Source organism: Silurus meridionalis, chromosome 27 (assembly GCF_014805685.1).
Source record: "Silurus meridionalis isolate SWU-2019-XX chromosome 27, ASM1480568v1, whole genome shotgun sequence".
Classification (NCBI taxonomy): domain Eukaryota; kingdom Metazoa; phylum Chordata; class Actinopteri; order Siluriformes; family Siluridae; genus Silurus; species Silurus meridionalis.
The window spans coordinates 3,099,714-3,114,639 of NC_060910.1; the positions used below are offsets into that span (position 1 = coordinate 3,099,714).

The 14,926-nt window shown below is 39.8% G+C and overlaps 1 protein-coding gene and 1 long non-coding RNA gene across 2 annotated transcripts in view; one reads left to right on the top strand and one right to left on the bottom strand.

Annotated features, from left to right (window-relative positions):
• Positions 1-912: 912 nt before the first annotated feature.
• Positions 913-4,529, bottom strand: LOC124380332. The gene is made up of 2 exons (XR_006924662.1): positions 4,394-4,529; positions 913-1,220 (listed from the first exon to the last, which is right to left on the bottom strand). It is a non-coding gene; the product is annotated as an uncharacterized LOC124380332 (long non-coding RNA).
• Positions 4,418-14,926, top strand: part of htr7c (5-hydroxytryptamine (serotonin) receptor 7c) — a 50,434-nt gene continuing 39,925 nt past the window's right edge. Inside the window, exon 1 of the mRNA XM_046841201.1 lies at positions 4,418-4,911. Within this exon, the coding sequence (XP_046697157.1) occupies positions 4,418-4,911 (494 nt within the window). The remainder of the gene's footprint in view (positions 4,912-14,926) is intronic.

The window sequence follows — 14,926 nt, forward strand, 5'->3', positions numbered from 1 at the left end:
CCTCAATACTGCATTAACCAACATCACAACAGCCTCCTCAACAACAATACGTTTTTACGCGATCTTTCAAAAAGGGTCTTTTAATTAACAAATAAAATGACAGTATCAGATCACAAAGTAGAAGAATCTTTGTTATTTTATGAATGAGACAAGTGAAAGTAGATCATTTTAGATAAAGTAAAACCACAATTTTATAGCTGACTGACCGATTAGAAAATGTAATTGGTAACGTTTAATGTCAATTCAATTATAGTGAAGTAAAAAGTACATATATTGAATCCTAAATGTAGTTGTGTGGAGAGTAAATGTTGCTTCTACCTTCGATTCTCAGTGAAACTAGAAAGTAGCTAAAAATGACTTTAAGTACCGTAACAAAGTACATTTACTCTTTTACTTTACACCCCTGTCCAGTAGGGGTCCTCATAGTGGGAATTTCAGAGGTGGGAAGTAATGAAGTTATTCGTTATTTTACTTAAGTGGGTTTTTCTGGTATCAGTATTTTACCTCACAATTAATTTTTCTGACAACTTTTTACTTGAATTCATAGAATTTTACACAAATACTTCTTACATTTTCAGACATTTTCAGACGGAGAAATTTGCTCCGTTTATCATTTATGTTTTTGCAGCTAGAAACGTGTGTGGGGGGAAAAAAAACGCATAACGTAAACCTTCATTTTTGGAAAATCTTCTGACGCTGGAGTCTCTTTAGATAAGTGTGTAATTTACATAAATGAATATTTAAATTGATGCTTTTCTTATTAAAAACCCAGATAAAAAACCTGTTTTATTTGTTCATTGTTATACAAAAAAAGTGCCTGTGTAAGTCGTTTCTATAGAAATGATACATGAAATATAGAAATGCATGAAGGCAGTCAGAGATGCTCTTGTAGAAGAAGAAAAAGAAAAGAACTGAATCAATATGCAAATTTTAATCTGACATGAAAATTGCAAAAGTAAGCACTCTTTTAGTAGGTAGTCCCACGTCTCCTACAGCCAGCCGTCTCCACACCAGCAGCGAGACCCGGCTTCGGTTTCACCTGCAGACCAGAAAGTGAGAACAGATCGTCCTCCCCCCGTCTCGGCCCACGCATTCTGTCACACAAGTGTGTGACAAAGCTGTCGGTTTGTATCTGATCCTCTCTCCCCAGGACCACGGCTCAGGTGAGGTGACCCAGCTGCTGTTCTGCTGCACGAATAATCACAGTGACAGTTGATGAGCTGCCAGAAAGAGAGAAAGAGAGAGAGAACATCATTCCATTTTTTCCTCTTCGTTACAGATACACGTTCCACTACAAAAGTGTGTGGTATGCAAATCCGTACTTTCACACATCAGTCTGAATTATGCACTCGCTCCTTTCAGGAGGAATATCAGCACTTTTTTCTCTCCCTGTTCGGATGTATAAAGCTTTCAGCCACGTTTTGCGTGTCGTGTTGTTCGATATTAATGTGTCAGAAGTGATGTGGGTGAAACCTGATGTAATAATATAATCTATGATTATGCCACAGGCTCAGAGGAGGACGGATTTGGGGGCTTGGTGATGTTGAGGGTGAGGTGATGCTCAGAAAGGTGTAGTTGGGGGGTGGAAACCAGATGTGGAGGGGGTTTCAAGGTTGATTTATGCTTGTGTGTGCACAAAATTGGACGCAGTGTAGCGAGTGAATATTTATTATTGTTGTGTCTCATATGGAAAATTGGACCTGACCATGACATTGTTATGCGGTTTCTCAACATCCCATTCCATTATTTAATCTCCATTTGCTGTTATAAGAGTCTCCACTCCTGGGAAGATGTTCCACTAGATTTTTTTGGAAATTCATTCTGCTACAAGGGTGTTAGAAACTCAGGTACTGATGTAGATCATCCTGTTTGATAGGGTTGAGGTTCAGAGGTCTACAGCTGAAGATCTTCCACTCCAACCCATGTAAAGCATATCTTCATGGAGGTGTCTTTATGCACTTTGTTCCACATGGCCTGCCTAAACAGATTTTTGGATCTTCTTGTTTAAGTGAACGGATAATTGTTTGGCTCCAGATCAATCAGTTTGGGGAAGAACGTCAGATCTGAGTCATTTCTCTTCATCTAGTTTACTATTCTCACTGTTTCCCACTACTTTTTTTAGTAGAGTGTTTAAATTGTGAAAAACGTAACGGAAGATCTGAGATACTTTAATGAATAAATTCAGCAGTGAAGCTCTCAGAACCTGACTACATTTCAGAGGGTTAATTTTAGGGTTTTGTTTGTTTCGGTTTGAAATCCAAAAGGTTTTGCAGTCGCATGCGAATGTGGACGTCGGCGAGGGAGATGACGCGACTTTATGTGAGTGTTGAAGTGAAAATCAAGGTGTTAAATGAAGTAAAGAACTCATTAAAATGTCACTTTTATCTAACAGGCAAAGAGCCAACAAACACAGCCAAGGGTTTCTCCCATGATCACAGAGAGAGAGAGAGAGAGAGAGAGAGAGAGAGAGAGAGAGAGAGTAGAGGAAAGTAGATGGTGAAAGTACTAGGACATATTTAAGCAAGAAGTAGTGATGAAGGCAGGATAAGAGACAGAAAGACAGGCAGACAGAGATAGAGTGAGAGAGAGAGAATGAGGGAAAGAGAGAGAAAGGGAGCACGAGAGAGAGGAAAAGACAGAGAGAGAAATAGATAGTAAAAATACTAAGACATATTTGCACAGGAGGACAGAAAGAGTGACAAAAGAGAGACAGAGAGAGAGAGAGAGAACAAATGCAAGAGAGAAAGAGAGAGGAGAGAGAGAGAGAAAAGGAGAGAAAGAAATTGCAAAATACTCAGATATTTGAGCAGTAGATAGTAATAAAGACAGAAAGAGCAACAGAATGAGAGACAGAAAGAGAGAGAATGCAAGATAGTAAGGAGAGAGAGAGAAACAAGTTAGAAAAAACAAGAGAGAAAAAACAAGAAAGGGAGCGAGAGAGATAGAGAGAAGATAGAGAAATAGATAGTGAAGGTACTAAGACAGATATTTAAGCAGGAGAAAGTGATGAAGGGAGGGATAAGAGGCAGAGGAAGAAAGAGAGATAGAGAAAGAGAAAGAGAGAGAGAGGAAAAGAGCGAGTTGCCACTTTACAAGATTTATGAGGTTGTGCTTAATATCAGATGATGAATGATAAACAGGTGTGTGTGCTGAAACCAAGAGAGAGAGAGAGAGAGAGAGAGAGAGAGAGAGAGAGAGAGAGAGAGAGAAAAGAAAGTAAGAAAGAAAGAGAAGACCAGGTAAATGAATGATGGTAGATGATGGAGGAATGAGTAATAAAAGAATTAGGAGATAAATCAAGAGAGAGAGAGAGAGAGAGAGAGAGAGAGAGATTATAAAGGGAACAAAAAAGAGTGATCAAAAGAACGATGGATTGAAAAAGGAGAAAAGAGGAGGTTAGCGGCATTGGGATTAAGACAGAAAATAACAGGCGCAAAAATGAAAAGATGGAGAGAGAGAGGAGATAAAGGAAAATGAGAGAAAGATTTAAGAGAGGAATAGATAGAGACAGACGGAGGGAGAGAAGTGATTAGAGCAGGAGAGAGAGAGAGGTAGAGAAGATGGAGGAGAGACAAAGAAGAACAAAGAATACAGTAAGAGAGAGAGATAGAAAGAGAGATAGAGAGAGAGAGAGAGTGAAGAGTGCGATGAAGAGAAAGAGGAGGAGACAGAAAAAGTGGGAGGGACAGAAAGAAGGAAAGAAGTTTAGGAAAGATGTAATGGAAGGAGAGAAAGAGAGAATGAGAGATTGATATGGAGAGCGAGAGGATGAGTAAAGAGTCAGACAAAAACGAGGGATAAGAAAGAATGAAAGTGTTCAAGGAAGACAAAGAGGATTGAAAGAAAGAGAGAGAGAGAGAGAGAGAGAGAGAGAGAGAGAGAGAGAGAGAGAGAGAGAGAGAGAGAACGAATGATTAAAGAGGGCTGTGATTAGGGAAAGAGGGAGGAGAAAAAAGAAGGAAGGAACAGAAAGTAGGAACGAAGTCGAAGGATGTAATGGAAAGAGAGCGGGAGAAAATGAAAGATAGATAGAATGAGAGAGAGAGAGAGAGAGAGAGAGAGAGAGAGCGTATGAACGAGTGCGCGCGCATCGCTCCTTCTCCCTCCTTCTTCGTGCGCGCTTCGCTTTTTTCCCCCTCTCCAAACCTTATTCCTTTCTCCCCCCCCTCCTCCTTTTTCTCCTGATCTGTCCATCATTTGTATTCATCTAATTGCTTTTTTAAATGTTTTTTTGAACGTGGGGTAAAAAAACAAAACAAAAAAAACACACTCTGAGCGCGCGAGGAAGGGAATGCGCGCTCGCGGTTCAGCATGCGCTCTTGGAGAGGTGTGTCGCGCGCCATATACCCCCTTTTCCACACACACACACACACACACACACACACACACACACCGCCGGGGATTTCCAGCGCCAGAGATGTTCAACTCGTCTCCGTCGGCTTCCACGCTCTTCTTCTCCGCGGCTCGGGATCATGACGTCGCCGGCGGTTCCTCGCGCACGTTCCGCGGCGGGGGAGTCGGGATCGGGGTCGGGGTCGGTGTCGGGGTCGGAGTCGGGGACGAGGGCAACGGGTCGTGCGCCGAGCGGCCGCTCGAGTTCGCGCCGGTGGAGAAGGTGGCCGTGGGTCTGGCGCTGGCCGCGGTCACGGCGGTGACGGTGATCGGGAACGCGCTCGTGGTGGTGGCCGTGTGCGTGGTGAAGAAGCTCCGGCAGCCCTCCAACTACCTGCTTGTGTCGCTCGCCGCCGCCGACCTGTCCGTCGCGCTCGGGGTCATGCCCTTCGCCATCGCCACCGACCTCACCGGCGGCAAATGGCTGTTCGGAGAAGCGTTCTGCAACGTCTTCATCGGGATGGACGTCATGTGCTGCACGGCGTCCATCATGACCTTATGCGTCATCAGCGTGGACAGGTGAGTTTCACGATTTTTCCATCCTTCCAGAAGAGAAGTACTAGGACACATGATCTCTTCCTCAAACTATTACAAAGTTATTCAGATGTTTTAGGATGCAACAGCATGACATTTTTTCCCTTTCCTTCACATGGGTGAAGATCTCCTGCTGTAGAGCTCGAAACCTCAACCGTATGTGGGGGAATGTGAACGCTGACTGCACCCCAGGCCTCCTCACCTTCTCACCTACATCACTACCTGACCTTACTAACACTCTTGTGGTTGAATGAATCTCCACAAATCTCCACAACATCTAGAGGAACATCTCTCCAGAATGGAGGTTATTAATAAGAACAAATGGAGACAATGTGGAATGAGATGTTTACAAAATTAGTGTTTTGAAATTTTTACATTTAGTCTCAATTTCCTGTTATAATAACATCCACACTTTTTGGAAGATGTTCCACTAGATTTTGTGGAGATTTGTTCAAGATTTATTCCACCACATGTAGTAAAGTCAGGTAGTGATGCAGATGAGGAGACCTGGGGTGCAGTCACTGCTTACATTCATCTCAAAGGTGTTGAGGTTTGAGTGTCAGAGCTCTAAAGCAGGAGATCTTCAAACTCCAACTCATCCTAATAGCTTTGAGGACAGAGGTGTGGTCATGCTGGATTTTCAGGTATGGGATCTGCTGGTTTAAATGAACGTGAAAGTTCATGCTACAGCATCCGAAGACTTCTCAACCAATGGTGTGCCTCCAACGTTGTGGTAACATTTTGGTGAGGAACCACATATGGCTGGAGAAGTCAGGTGTCCAATACTGTCCCGATAATGCTGTGACACTGGAGATCCCTTCCATAACCGATAAGAAAACCTACAAACGCAAGCGTCCGTCATAACCTGTGACGTGCAGCTGTGACTCTGCGATAGGATAAATGATCGACCAATCAGAATCGAGACTCGGTCCGAGAACTCATCGGTTCCTTTCAGGTCAGCGTTCGTGTTCCATCATCATGTGAAGCACGAGAGCACCAGAGATATAAACACGCCTTTATCTGCTGCCAGAGTAATTCTGCTCTCCATCACTGGGAGTGAAACAGATTGGTGTGTGTGTGTGATTAGCGGAACGCTAACGCCGTGGCGTTTGTGTGAGAAACGGCGTAACACCCTGGAAACGTGTAGACGGGGGGGTGACGTCGGAGACGCTGCCCAGACTCTCATTTCATTTGACACAGTGCACAAATGTGGTGTGTGGTCACAGAGCTCGACTGCTACATCCGATCTACACACACACACACACACACACACACACACACACACACACACACACACACACACATACACACAACAGTTCCCTAGAATAGCTCAAGAATGATGAATATTTCAGGGCTGGTCTTTTAGAATTGTCCGATAGGATTTCACTCAGTTCTCGTCACTAACTTTTAATTCAAATTTAAATTCACTTTTGTTCACATTGAGAAAGAAATCAATTTATACAACGAATCATAAATGACATTTAAAACTCTATTATTTATTATAAAAATCCTACATAAATTTTCACACAGTTCCAGTTTTTAAAGTTTCGGTCTCTGATCGAACATTAAAACAATATAAATATATATTATGAAAATGTACAAAATGTTGGTGTTTTTATACGTCTATATATATAAATTATTGCTGGCAATCGAATAAAATATTTTATAATATTTTATAATACTCGTGATTAATCGCACATTTCTATCTGTTCTAAATGCACCTGAAATAAATACTTTTCACGTTTTTATTCCTCTAATCAACATGCGCATAAACAAATATTGATGCTTTATGCAAATGTTATGTTTATTATTACTGACACTATACTCGACCTAGAGCATGCAGAACACAGACACGTTTTTAAAGACGGTCGACGTGTTTTCCGAAGAACTTGTTCATGTCTATTAAACTCATGGATATAAAACTTTCAGCCAGTCGCTCAAACAGACACGCCTGGTTACATTTTCAGACGACACGGCAGCTCGTAAAAATATTCTTTAATAAATTATGTAAATCATCAGGACACCAAATGAAACTTTTGCTATGTTTCCACACGGACGGGTTTAATTGCCGGATGTATCCATCATGGCGGTTTTCAACACCGTAGTTTCTTCCTTGGAGCACTTTTGATAGATACTGACCACTGCAGACCAGGAACATCTCACAAGAGCTGCAGTTTTGGAGATGTTCTGACCCAGACGTCTAGACATCACAATTCGTCAAACTTTCAAATCCTTACACTCGCCAATTTTTCCTGCTTCTAACATCAACTTTGAGGACAAAATGTCCACTTGCTGCCTAATAAATAAATTCACCCGCTTAGAGGTGCAATGATGAAGAGATCATCAGTGTTCTTCACTTTAACGCTCAATGTGATAATGTGGTAATGTTATGTCTGATCGGTGTAGATGGTAAAGATCGGGCCACGGTTCCTCCACAATGATGTAAAAGACAGATAAAGTCATACAGAGGACAATGACTTCAAGTTATAGCTGCTGAAGGAGATTCAAGTTATTGAACCATGAGGCATACTTAGTTTTTTACACATGGTTTTTCCACACACCTGGATCAGTTTTGTCTGATATGATTGAGGACCAAATAGAACATCTTTGGAAAATCATAGATCAGATGTGGGTATCTACTGGACACCACTAGTGACAATTAGGTTGCTATGTTCCACTAGATTTTGGAGTGCGCTTGTGGAGATTTGTGTTGATTCATGGAGTTACGTGATCGTTTGTGAAATCAGGTGGTGATGTAGGTGAGAACGTGAGGAGGTCTGAGGTGCAGTCAGAGATCATGTTCAACCAAAAGGTGTGCAATAGGTTTGTTAAAAAAAAAAAAAAAGTGTCCCAATACTTTTAGCCGTATAGTAAAAAAAACAAACAAAAAAATACAATCATAATTGGTGGGAAAAAAACCCAAAATGTATTGTTTTATTACAAAAACACAATAATATTAAATATATTAAAATAACAGTATGAATAATGATATATATATATATATATATATATATTAATTTAAATAAATTTATACAAATTATTATAATTATTTTGCATAATTTAAAACAACCACACATACACACATGCAAAAAGAATCAGACAGCCTTGCTGAGAAGTGTGAGTGTGTGTGTGTGTGTGTGTGTGTGTGTGTGTGTGTGTGTGTGTGTGTGGAGAGAGAACTTCTTACTGTGTGTGACTAAGAAAAGCCTGATGCCCGTGTCTCTTGGACAATTACGAACAAAGACGAGGCACTTAGCGGTTTTCCAGTAACGTAGAACAAAATCAATTTCACTTCTGCTCGGTAAAGGCAGAGCAGACAAGACGCATTCTCCCTCTCCCTCATCTGCGCCGCCTCATTATGCTCAATTTACGGCTCCATGATAACCTTTCACAAAGCTTTGCTAAAGCCTGAATAATGTTATTGGCTATTAAGCGAATTGCGCTGGCGGGGGGTGGGGGGTGGAATGGAATGGCGGGTCGCGTCAGAACCGGAATTCAGGGAACCGCTGGGGTGTTCCACAGTTCCACATCGCTTCTATTTCTATACCAGGAAATGATCACTAAAGGTACAGCGACAGTCACTTACCTAAGATGACAGTTTTATCCGGGACACTCCGGGAGACTGAGAGTCTGAGTGGGTCCTGTGTTACGTGTAGCGTTTCCTTTTTCTTGAGATTTGAAAACAATCTCGCTGCGTGTCAATATTTTGACATTGAATGCTTTAAAATGAGGCACAGGGCGGAAAACTCTCGCTCGGAGTATAGCGCTATCTGCCCTCTTTCGCATACACTACACGCCCCGTTCCACTTTTAGTTCCCATTTGCTCTTTCAATAACCTCCTTTCTGTGCTTGTGGAGATTCATTCAGCCGCAAGAGTGTTAAAAGTCAGGTACTGATGTAGTTGAGAAAAAGCGAGAAGGCCTGAGGTGCACATTCAGCTCTCACATTCATAGTTTAATAGGGTTGACGTCCGAGCTCTATAGCTATAGATGAAGATCCTCCATATCTTCCAACCCATGTAAAATAGATCTTCATGAAGCTGGTTTGGGTCTATCAGTAAAATCAAGAAAAAAATGTAATGCGACAGCATCCAAAGACGTCTGATACAATTGTGTGCCTCCAACTTTTTGGGGAATATGGCTGGAAAAGTCAGGTGTCCCAATACTTTTGTCCATATAATGTATATGTACAATTCTTCATTTATTTTTTTTTACAGGAAGTTTGATGTCATAATGAGAATAATAAATCTAATATAAATAAAAAAGTGAGTTAATAGTGATACTAAAAGTAGTGATCCTAGTTATGACTGTTAACTGCATAGTTAGCGACTTTGCTGTCAAATTCATTGGACAATAAATAAACATTTGAAGTTAATGCAGCTTTGTAGAAAGAATTTGAGAAAGAAAAGTGTAAAAATAAATGATTACATAAATTGTTATTATAAACATTTTCATCCTTGTCATTGATTTGTGTTTCTCTGTGCGATGTATAAATCAGAGGCAGTACAGACACATGGCATTAAAACTTTTTTAATCATGAGAGAAACTACACTGTAACTGTCCAAGTCTCTGTGTGTAATTTGAATATAAATGAGATTTCTTGGATCCTGCCGGTTTGCAGACTTTTGTAATCCAGTCAGTGTTTCTTTTTCATGTTAACGCCTAATTCTATTGCAAAAGCCGAAAGAAACGGTTTGTTCTCATGTACAAGAGAGAAGCAGATCCTCCATCTTTTTACACTCTCCTTTTAACTGATCAAACTAATCGCTCTGTGTGTGTGTGTGTGTGTGTGTGTGTGTGTGTGTGTGTTTCTGATTAGGAAACTGAACAGATAAGGTTGTTAATTAACACAGTCCTTATCACAGTGTATATTATTAACCACAAATGATCTAATCTGCGTCTGTTTAAAGAATCGAGCAAATCCTGATTATGTGGTGTTAAAGGAAACTAATCACGGCGCTCTCTTTCTCTCTCTCTTTCTTACCTTCTTCCTCCCTCTTCTTCTCCGTCTGTCTGTCTGTCTGTCTGTCTGTCTGTCTGTCTGTCTTTCTGTCTGTCTGTCTGTCTGTCTGTCTATCTATCTATCTATCTATCTATCTATCTATCTATCATCTATCTATCTATCTATCTATCTATCTATCTATCTATCTATCTATCTATCTATCTATCTATCTATCTATCTATCTATCTATCGTATTTTTCGGACTATAAACCGCTACTTTTTTCCCACGTTTTGAACCCCGTGGCTTAAACAACGAAGCGGCTAATTTATGAATTTTTCCTGGGTTTTTCCCGGTTTCACAAACTTCAAGCCAAAAAACTGAACCACATAACATTAGACCAATGAAATTTCTGAACGTAAATGAAAAAACGCACCTCATCTGTGTTCTGAACTGCACGGCATCGGGAGAAAAAACGTTTTTTTTTAAACGCACGACGATGCCAAAAGATAAACTCCCGAGAGAAATAGTTGTGAAAGGAAGGAGGAAGACAGTGAACAATGACTTTCTTGGTAGCTACTGTTTAGATACAAGCCGCTGTAACGTGTTGAGTCTGGGTGAAGGGAGAGCTCACTAACTCCAGTTGCAACAGAAATCATATAAGCACAGACAGGTTTCCAAAACTCGTGCTTTTTTATTTTTCTTGGCAACAGCGTTACGGGTTAGTCAAAGAAACTTAGAAATGAGCATCAGAAAATAATAAGGACATATTCCTCGGTCTTACACACATGCAGTAATACCGGAAATATGCACGGCAGGCGATTCCCAAAATACGGCTGTGCGCTTAATAGTCCGGAAATTACAGTGCATAAAATGAATCTGTATTATCTAAAAAGTCAGAATTGAGAACTTGACTCACAAACAACCAAGTTCCTTTTTTTTTTTGTTCAATAGAATAAAATTGTTGCAGGAATAGCTTGACAAACGAAACGAACAAATGAAGAAATAAAAAAAGAGCAAAAAACTGTCATTTAGGATGGAACATTTTGTAGCATTGGACGGGGTGATAGCAGGCTGGCCTTCGTTTCAAATCATAAACCTCAGCCCTATTTATTCCGTCTGACGGGATAATTTCTTGCCGTCGCTCAGAGCTTTCTCTCCTGGCTTTCACGGTGATCTCAGTCAGCCAAGCGCCGCACTGAACACGCACCCAGATGTCAGCGCGTAACGCCTGAAACGACTGCTCCGACCCGAAACCCCTATTCAGGCTCAGGAAGCAGTCAGAAATCGTTTTCAGCTCTCACAAGGGTGCAGATGGAAAAATACCGGCGTGTTATCAGAGGAAACACCTTCTTCTTCTTTTTTTCCCCCTAATGAATGGAATAAAATGCTTGAAATGCTTTCATAGATATTTTTTCACCAGCCCCCTATCCTGAAGACAAAATGCTAACTGGAGTGCCTTTTATGCAAACCAAAAAAAAGAAACTATAAAAAAGAGCTACAGTAGCATCAGCTGTATAACTAGCCTAGTTTAATTACATTTATCATTATCAGTAATGCATATGGAATAATCTTGCATAATAAGGTTTATTTTTTGCTTGAAGGCAGAATACAAGAGAATTGAAGCTGTTTGTTTGGTTTGCGTGCTACCGCTAAATCTAAGGGTCCAGCAAGGTGGCGGCGAATCTCTCCAAAATCAACATGTTTATCACACAGTGCGGTTTGTTTATGTTGCAGTACAACTGTAAAACAAATCTCCGCTTACAGTAACTTTTTCACACTTGCGTCGAACGTTTGCACTGAGATTTTGGAATGTTCGATGAAGTGTGAAATCCTTTTTCAAAGCCTGGCTGACGAAACTTCTTACGAATCATTACAAGCGCATTCCCCATGGACGCTTACATCCGGACAGAGGTGTAAAGAGTAGCTGAAAATCGTACTCGAGTAAAAGTAAAGCTACCTTACTGCAAAACTCACTCCATTACAAGTTAAAAAATCACTAGTTCCAAAACGACTTGAGTAAAAGTCTTCGGGTATCTGATTTGAACAGTATTTTATTCATATTGAACGCAGGCTCACAGACGCACCGGTCCTCAACACCAAGACACGTGTTAACGAAAAACCAAAAACTGTTGATATGTGAGGTTTTCTGAAATACAAATCGAATTGTACACATCGACACTGGATTAACCATCAACATACAACATGCCAGAAGATCAAACAAGTCGGTCAGACAAAGTAGTAAAGCGATCTTTCAAAAAAGGATCTTTAATTAACAAATAAAATGACAGGATCATGTCAAGAAGTAGAGGAACTAGAAAGTCGCTCACAGGCAGCAGATGTGGGTACGAGAGTGTTGTTAATTGGTAACGTTTTTGTTCATTCAAATATAGTGAAGTTAAAAGTACATATATTAAATCATAAATGTAGTTGAGCAGAGAGTAAAAGTTGCACCCTGCCACAATTGTTTACACTAACACACTACTTTACACACTGACATGGTTCTTTTCATCCTGAAACACATCGTTACACATTAACAAACTTTCTTACACACACTAACACAATTCCTTTCACACGGACCGAATACCTTCTATCCTGCCACAATACCTTAAAAATTGAAACATTCTGACACATATTTCACACACTGACACCATTCCATTAACATTAACAATTCTTTACACTGATACAAGTCCTTATGCATAGAAACAATTCCCGAAACACTGACAGTTTCTAACACATTAACAAAATTCCTTACAGTGACACAATTAGTTTTATATTAACTTAATTTCTAACACATCAACACGATTCCTAAAACATCAGGATGATCCCTTACATCTTGACCCAATTCCTTACATACCATCACAATTCCTTAAATCCTGACACAATTCCTTACACAATTTCTTAAATCCTGACACAATTCCTTAAATCCTGACACAATTCATTACACAATTTCTTACATACTGACACAATTTCTTACACACTAACACTTACTTACATACTGACACAATTCCTTACATACTGACACAATTTCTTACACACAGACACTTACTTACATACTGACACAATTCCTTACATACTGACACAATTCCTTACACAATTCCTTACACACTGACACAATTCCTTGCATACTGACACAATTCCCTAAATCCTGACACAATTCCTTACACAATTCCTTACACAATTTCTTACATACTGACACAATTCCTTAAATCCTGACACAATTCCTTACACAATTCCTTACACACTTACACAATTCCTTGCATACTGACACAATTTCTTACATACTGACACAATTCCTTACATACTGACACAATTCCTTTCACACTGACACAATTCCTTACATACTGAAACAATTCCTTACATACCGACACAATTCCTCAAATCCTGACACAACTTCTTACACAGTTCCTGACATAGTGACACAATTCCTTACATACTGACACATTTCCTTACACAATTCCTTAGATACTGACACAATTCCTCAAATCCTGACACAATTCCTTACATACTGACACATTTCCTTACACAATTCCTTAGATACTGACACATTTCCTTACATACTGACACAATTCCTTACATACTGACACATTTCCCTACACAATTCCTTACATATAGACACAATTCCTTACATGTTTCCTTATATACTGACACAATTCCTTATATAGTGACACAATTCCTTGCATGCTGACACAATTCCTTACACAATTCCTTATATACTGACAATTACTTATATACTGACTCAATTCCTTACACCATTCCTCATATAGTAACACAATTCCCTACATATTGACAATTCCTTACACGATTCCTTACATACTGACACAATTCCTTACACGTTTCCTTATATGCTGACACAATTCCTTTCATACTGACACAATTCCATACACGTTTCCTTATATCCTGACACGATTCCTCATATAGTAACACAATTCCTTATATACTGACAATTCCTTACTCAATTCCTTATATACTGACACAATTCCATACACATGGACACAAGCCCTTACACTGGCACAGTTCCTTACATACTGACGGTTTCTTTCACATTATATTCATTAATTCCTTATGAATGAACACAATACCTTTCACTGCCACAATCCCATTTACACTGAGACAATTCCTTACCCCCGACAAAATTCCTTTTATATTGCCACAATTCCAACAAATTTTTTTGCGAAAACAAACCTGTGATTATAAGCTCCACCCACTAACTGCTCAATGGGTCCCAAGTGCAGACTCAAGTATTAAAATGCTGTCGGAGTGCAACTTCTTTCACCATAGAAGTGCACTCATCTTTAATAAAACTCTTATTTCGAGTACTGCCTCAAAGCGTCCTTAAGTACAACGATTTCAGATAGGTATTTGATGCGTGTATTTGATTACAGGCTCCAGTGTACTGTATATACACACAATGTACAAAACATCATGTATACCTGTGTGTGATGGGACTGGCAACGGCCTCGAGATCTCATAACACACAGTAAAGAATATCTTTGTCATCTCCATTCTTCATGCTCAGAGTGGCTTGAAGGTTCTTACTTGCGTTCTCTTTTTCAGTCCCTTGTGATGTCTGGTAAAGGATGTTATGAAAATGGTTTATTAAAATGGTCACATATGAACATTGCTCACCCATTCAAAACAAAATAGACAAATCTATTGGGACACCTGACTTTTCCAGCCATATGTGGTTCTTCCCAGCATGATAATGCACATAGCCAGCTTCATGAAGAAGTCAGTACCTCATTTTACTAACATCTTTTGTAGTGGAATGAGAACAAATCTACCCAAGCAAAACTCCAAAACCTAGTAAAACATCTTCCCAAAGACGTAGAGGTTTTTATAATAGCAAATAATTATCTACACATCTTCAGAACCACACTCCAAAATCTAATGATGTCCAGTAGATGCCAACATGTGATCTACAAGTTTCCAAAGATGTTCTATTGGTTCTTAATCGTTTCCGATGTAACATGCCATTAATAAAAGGCACCCAATTAACAGCAGAGGTCCACAGTTTCCAATAAAACAAACTCTATAAGGGTTTTTTAATTGTTATTTTCA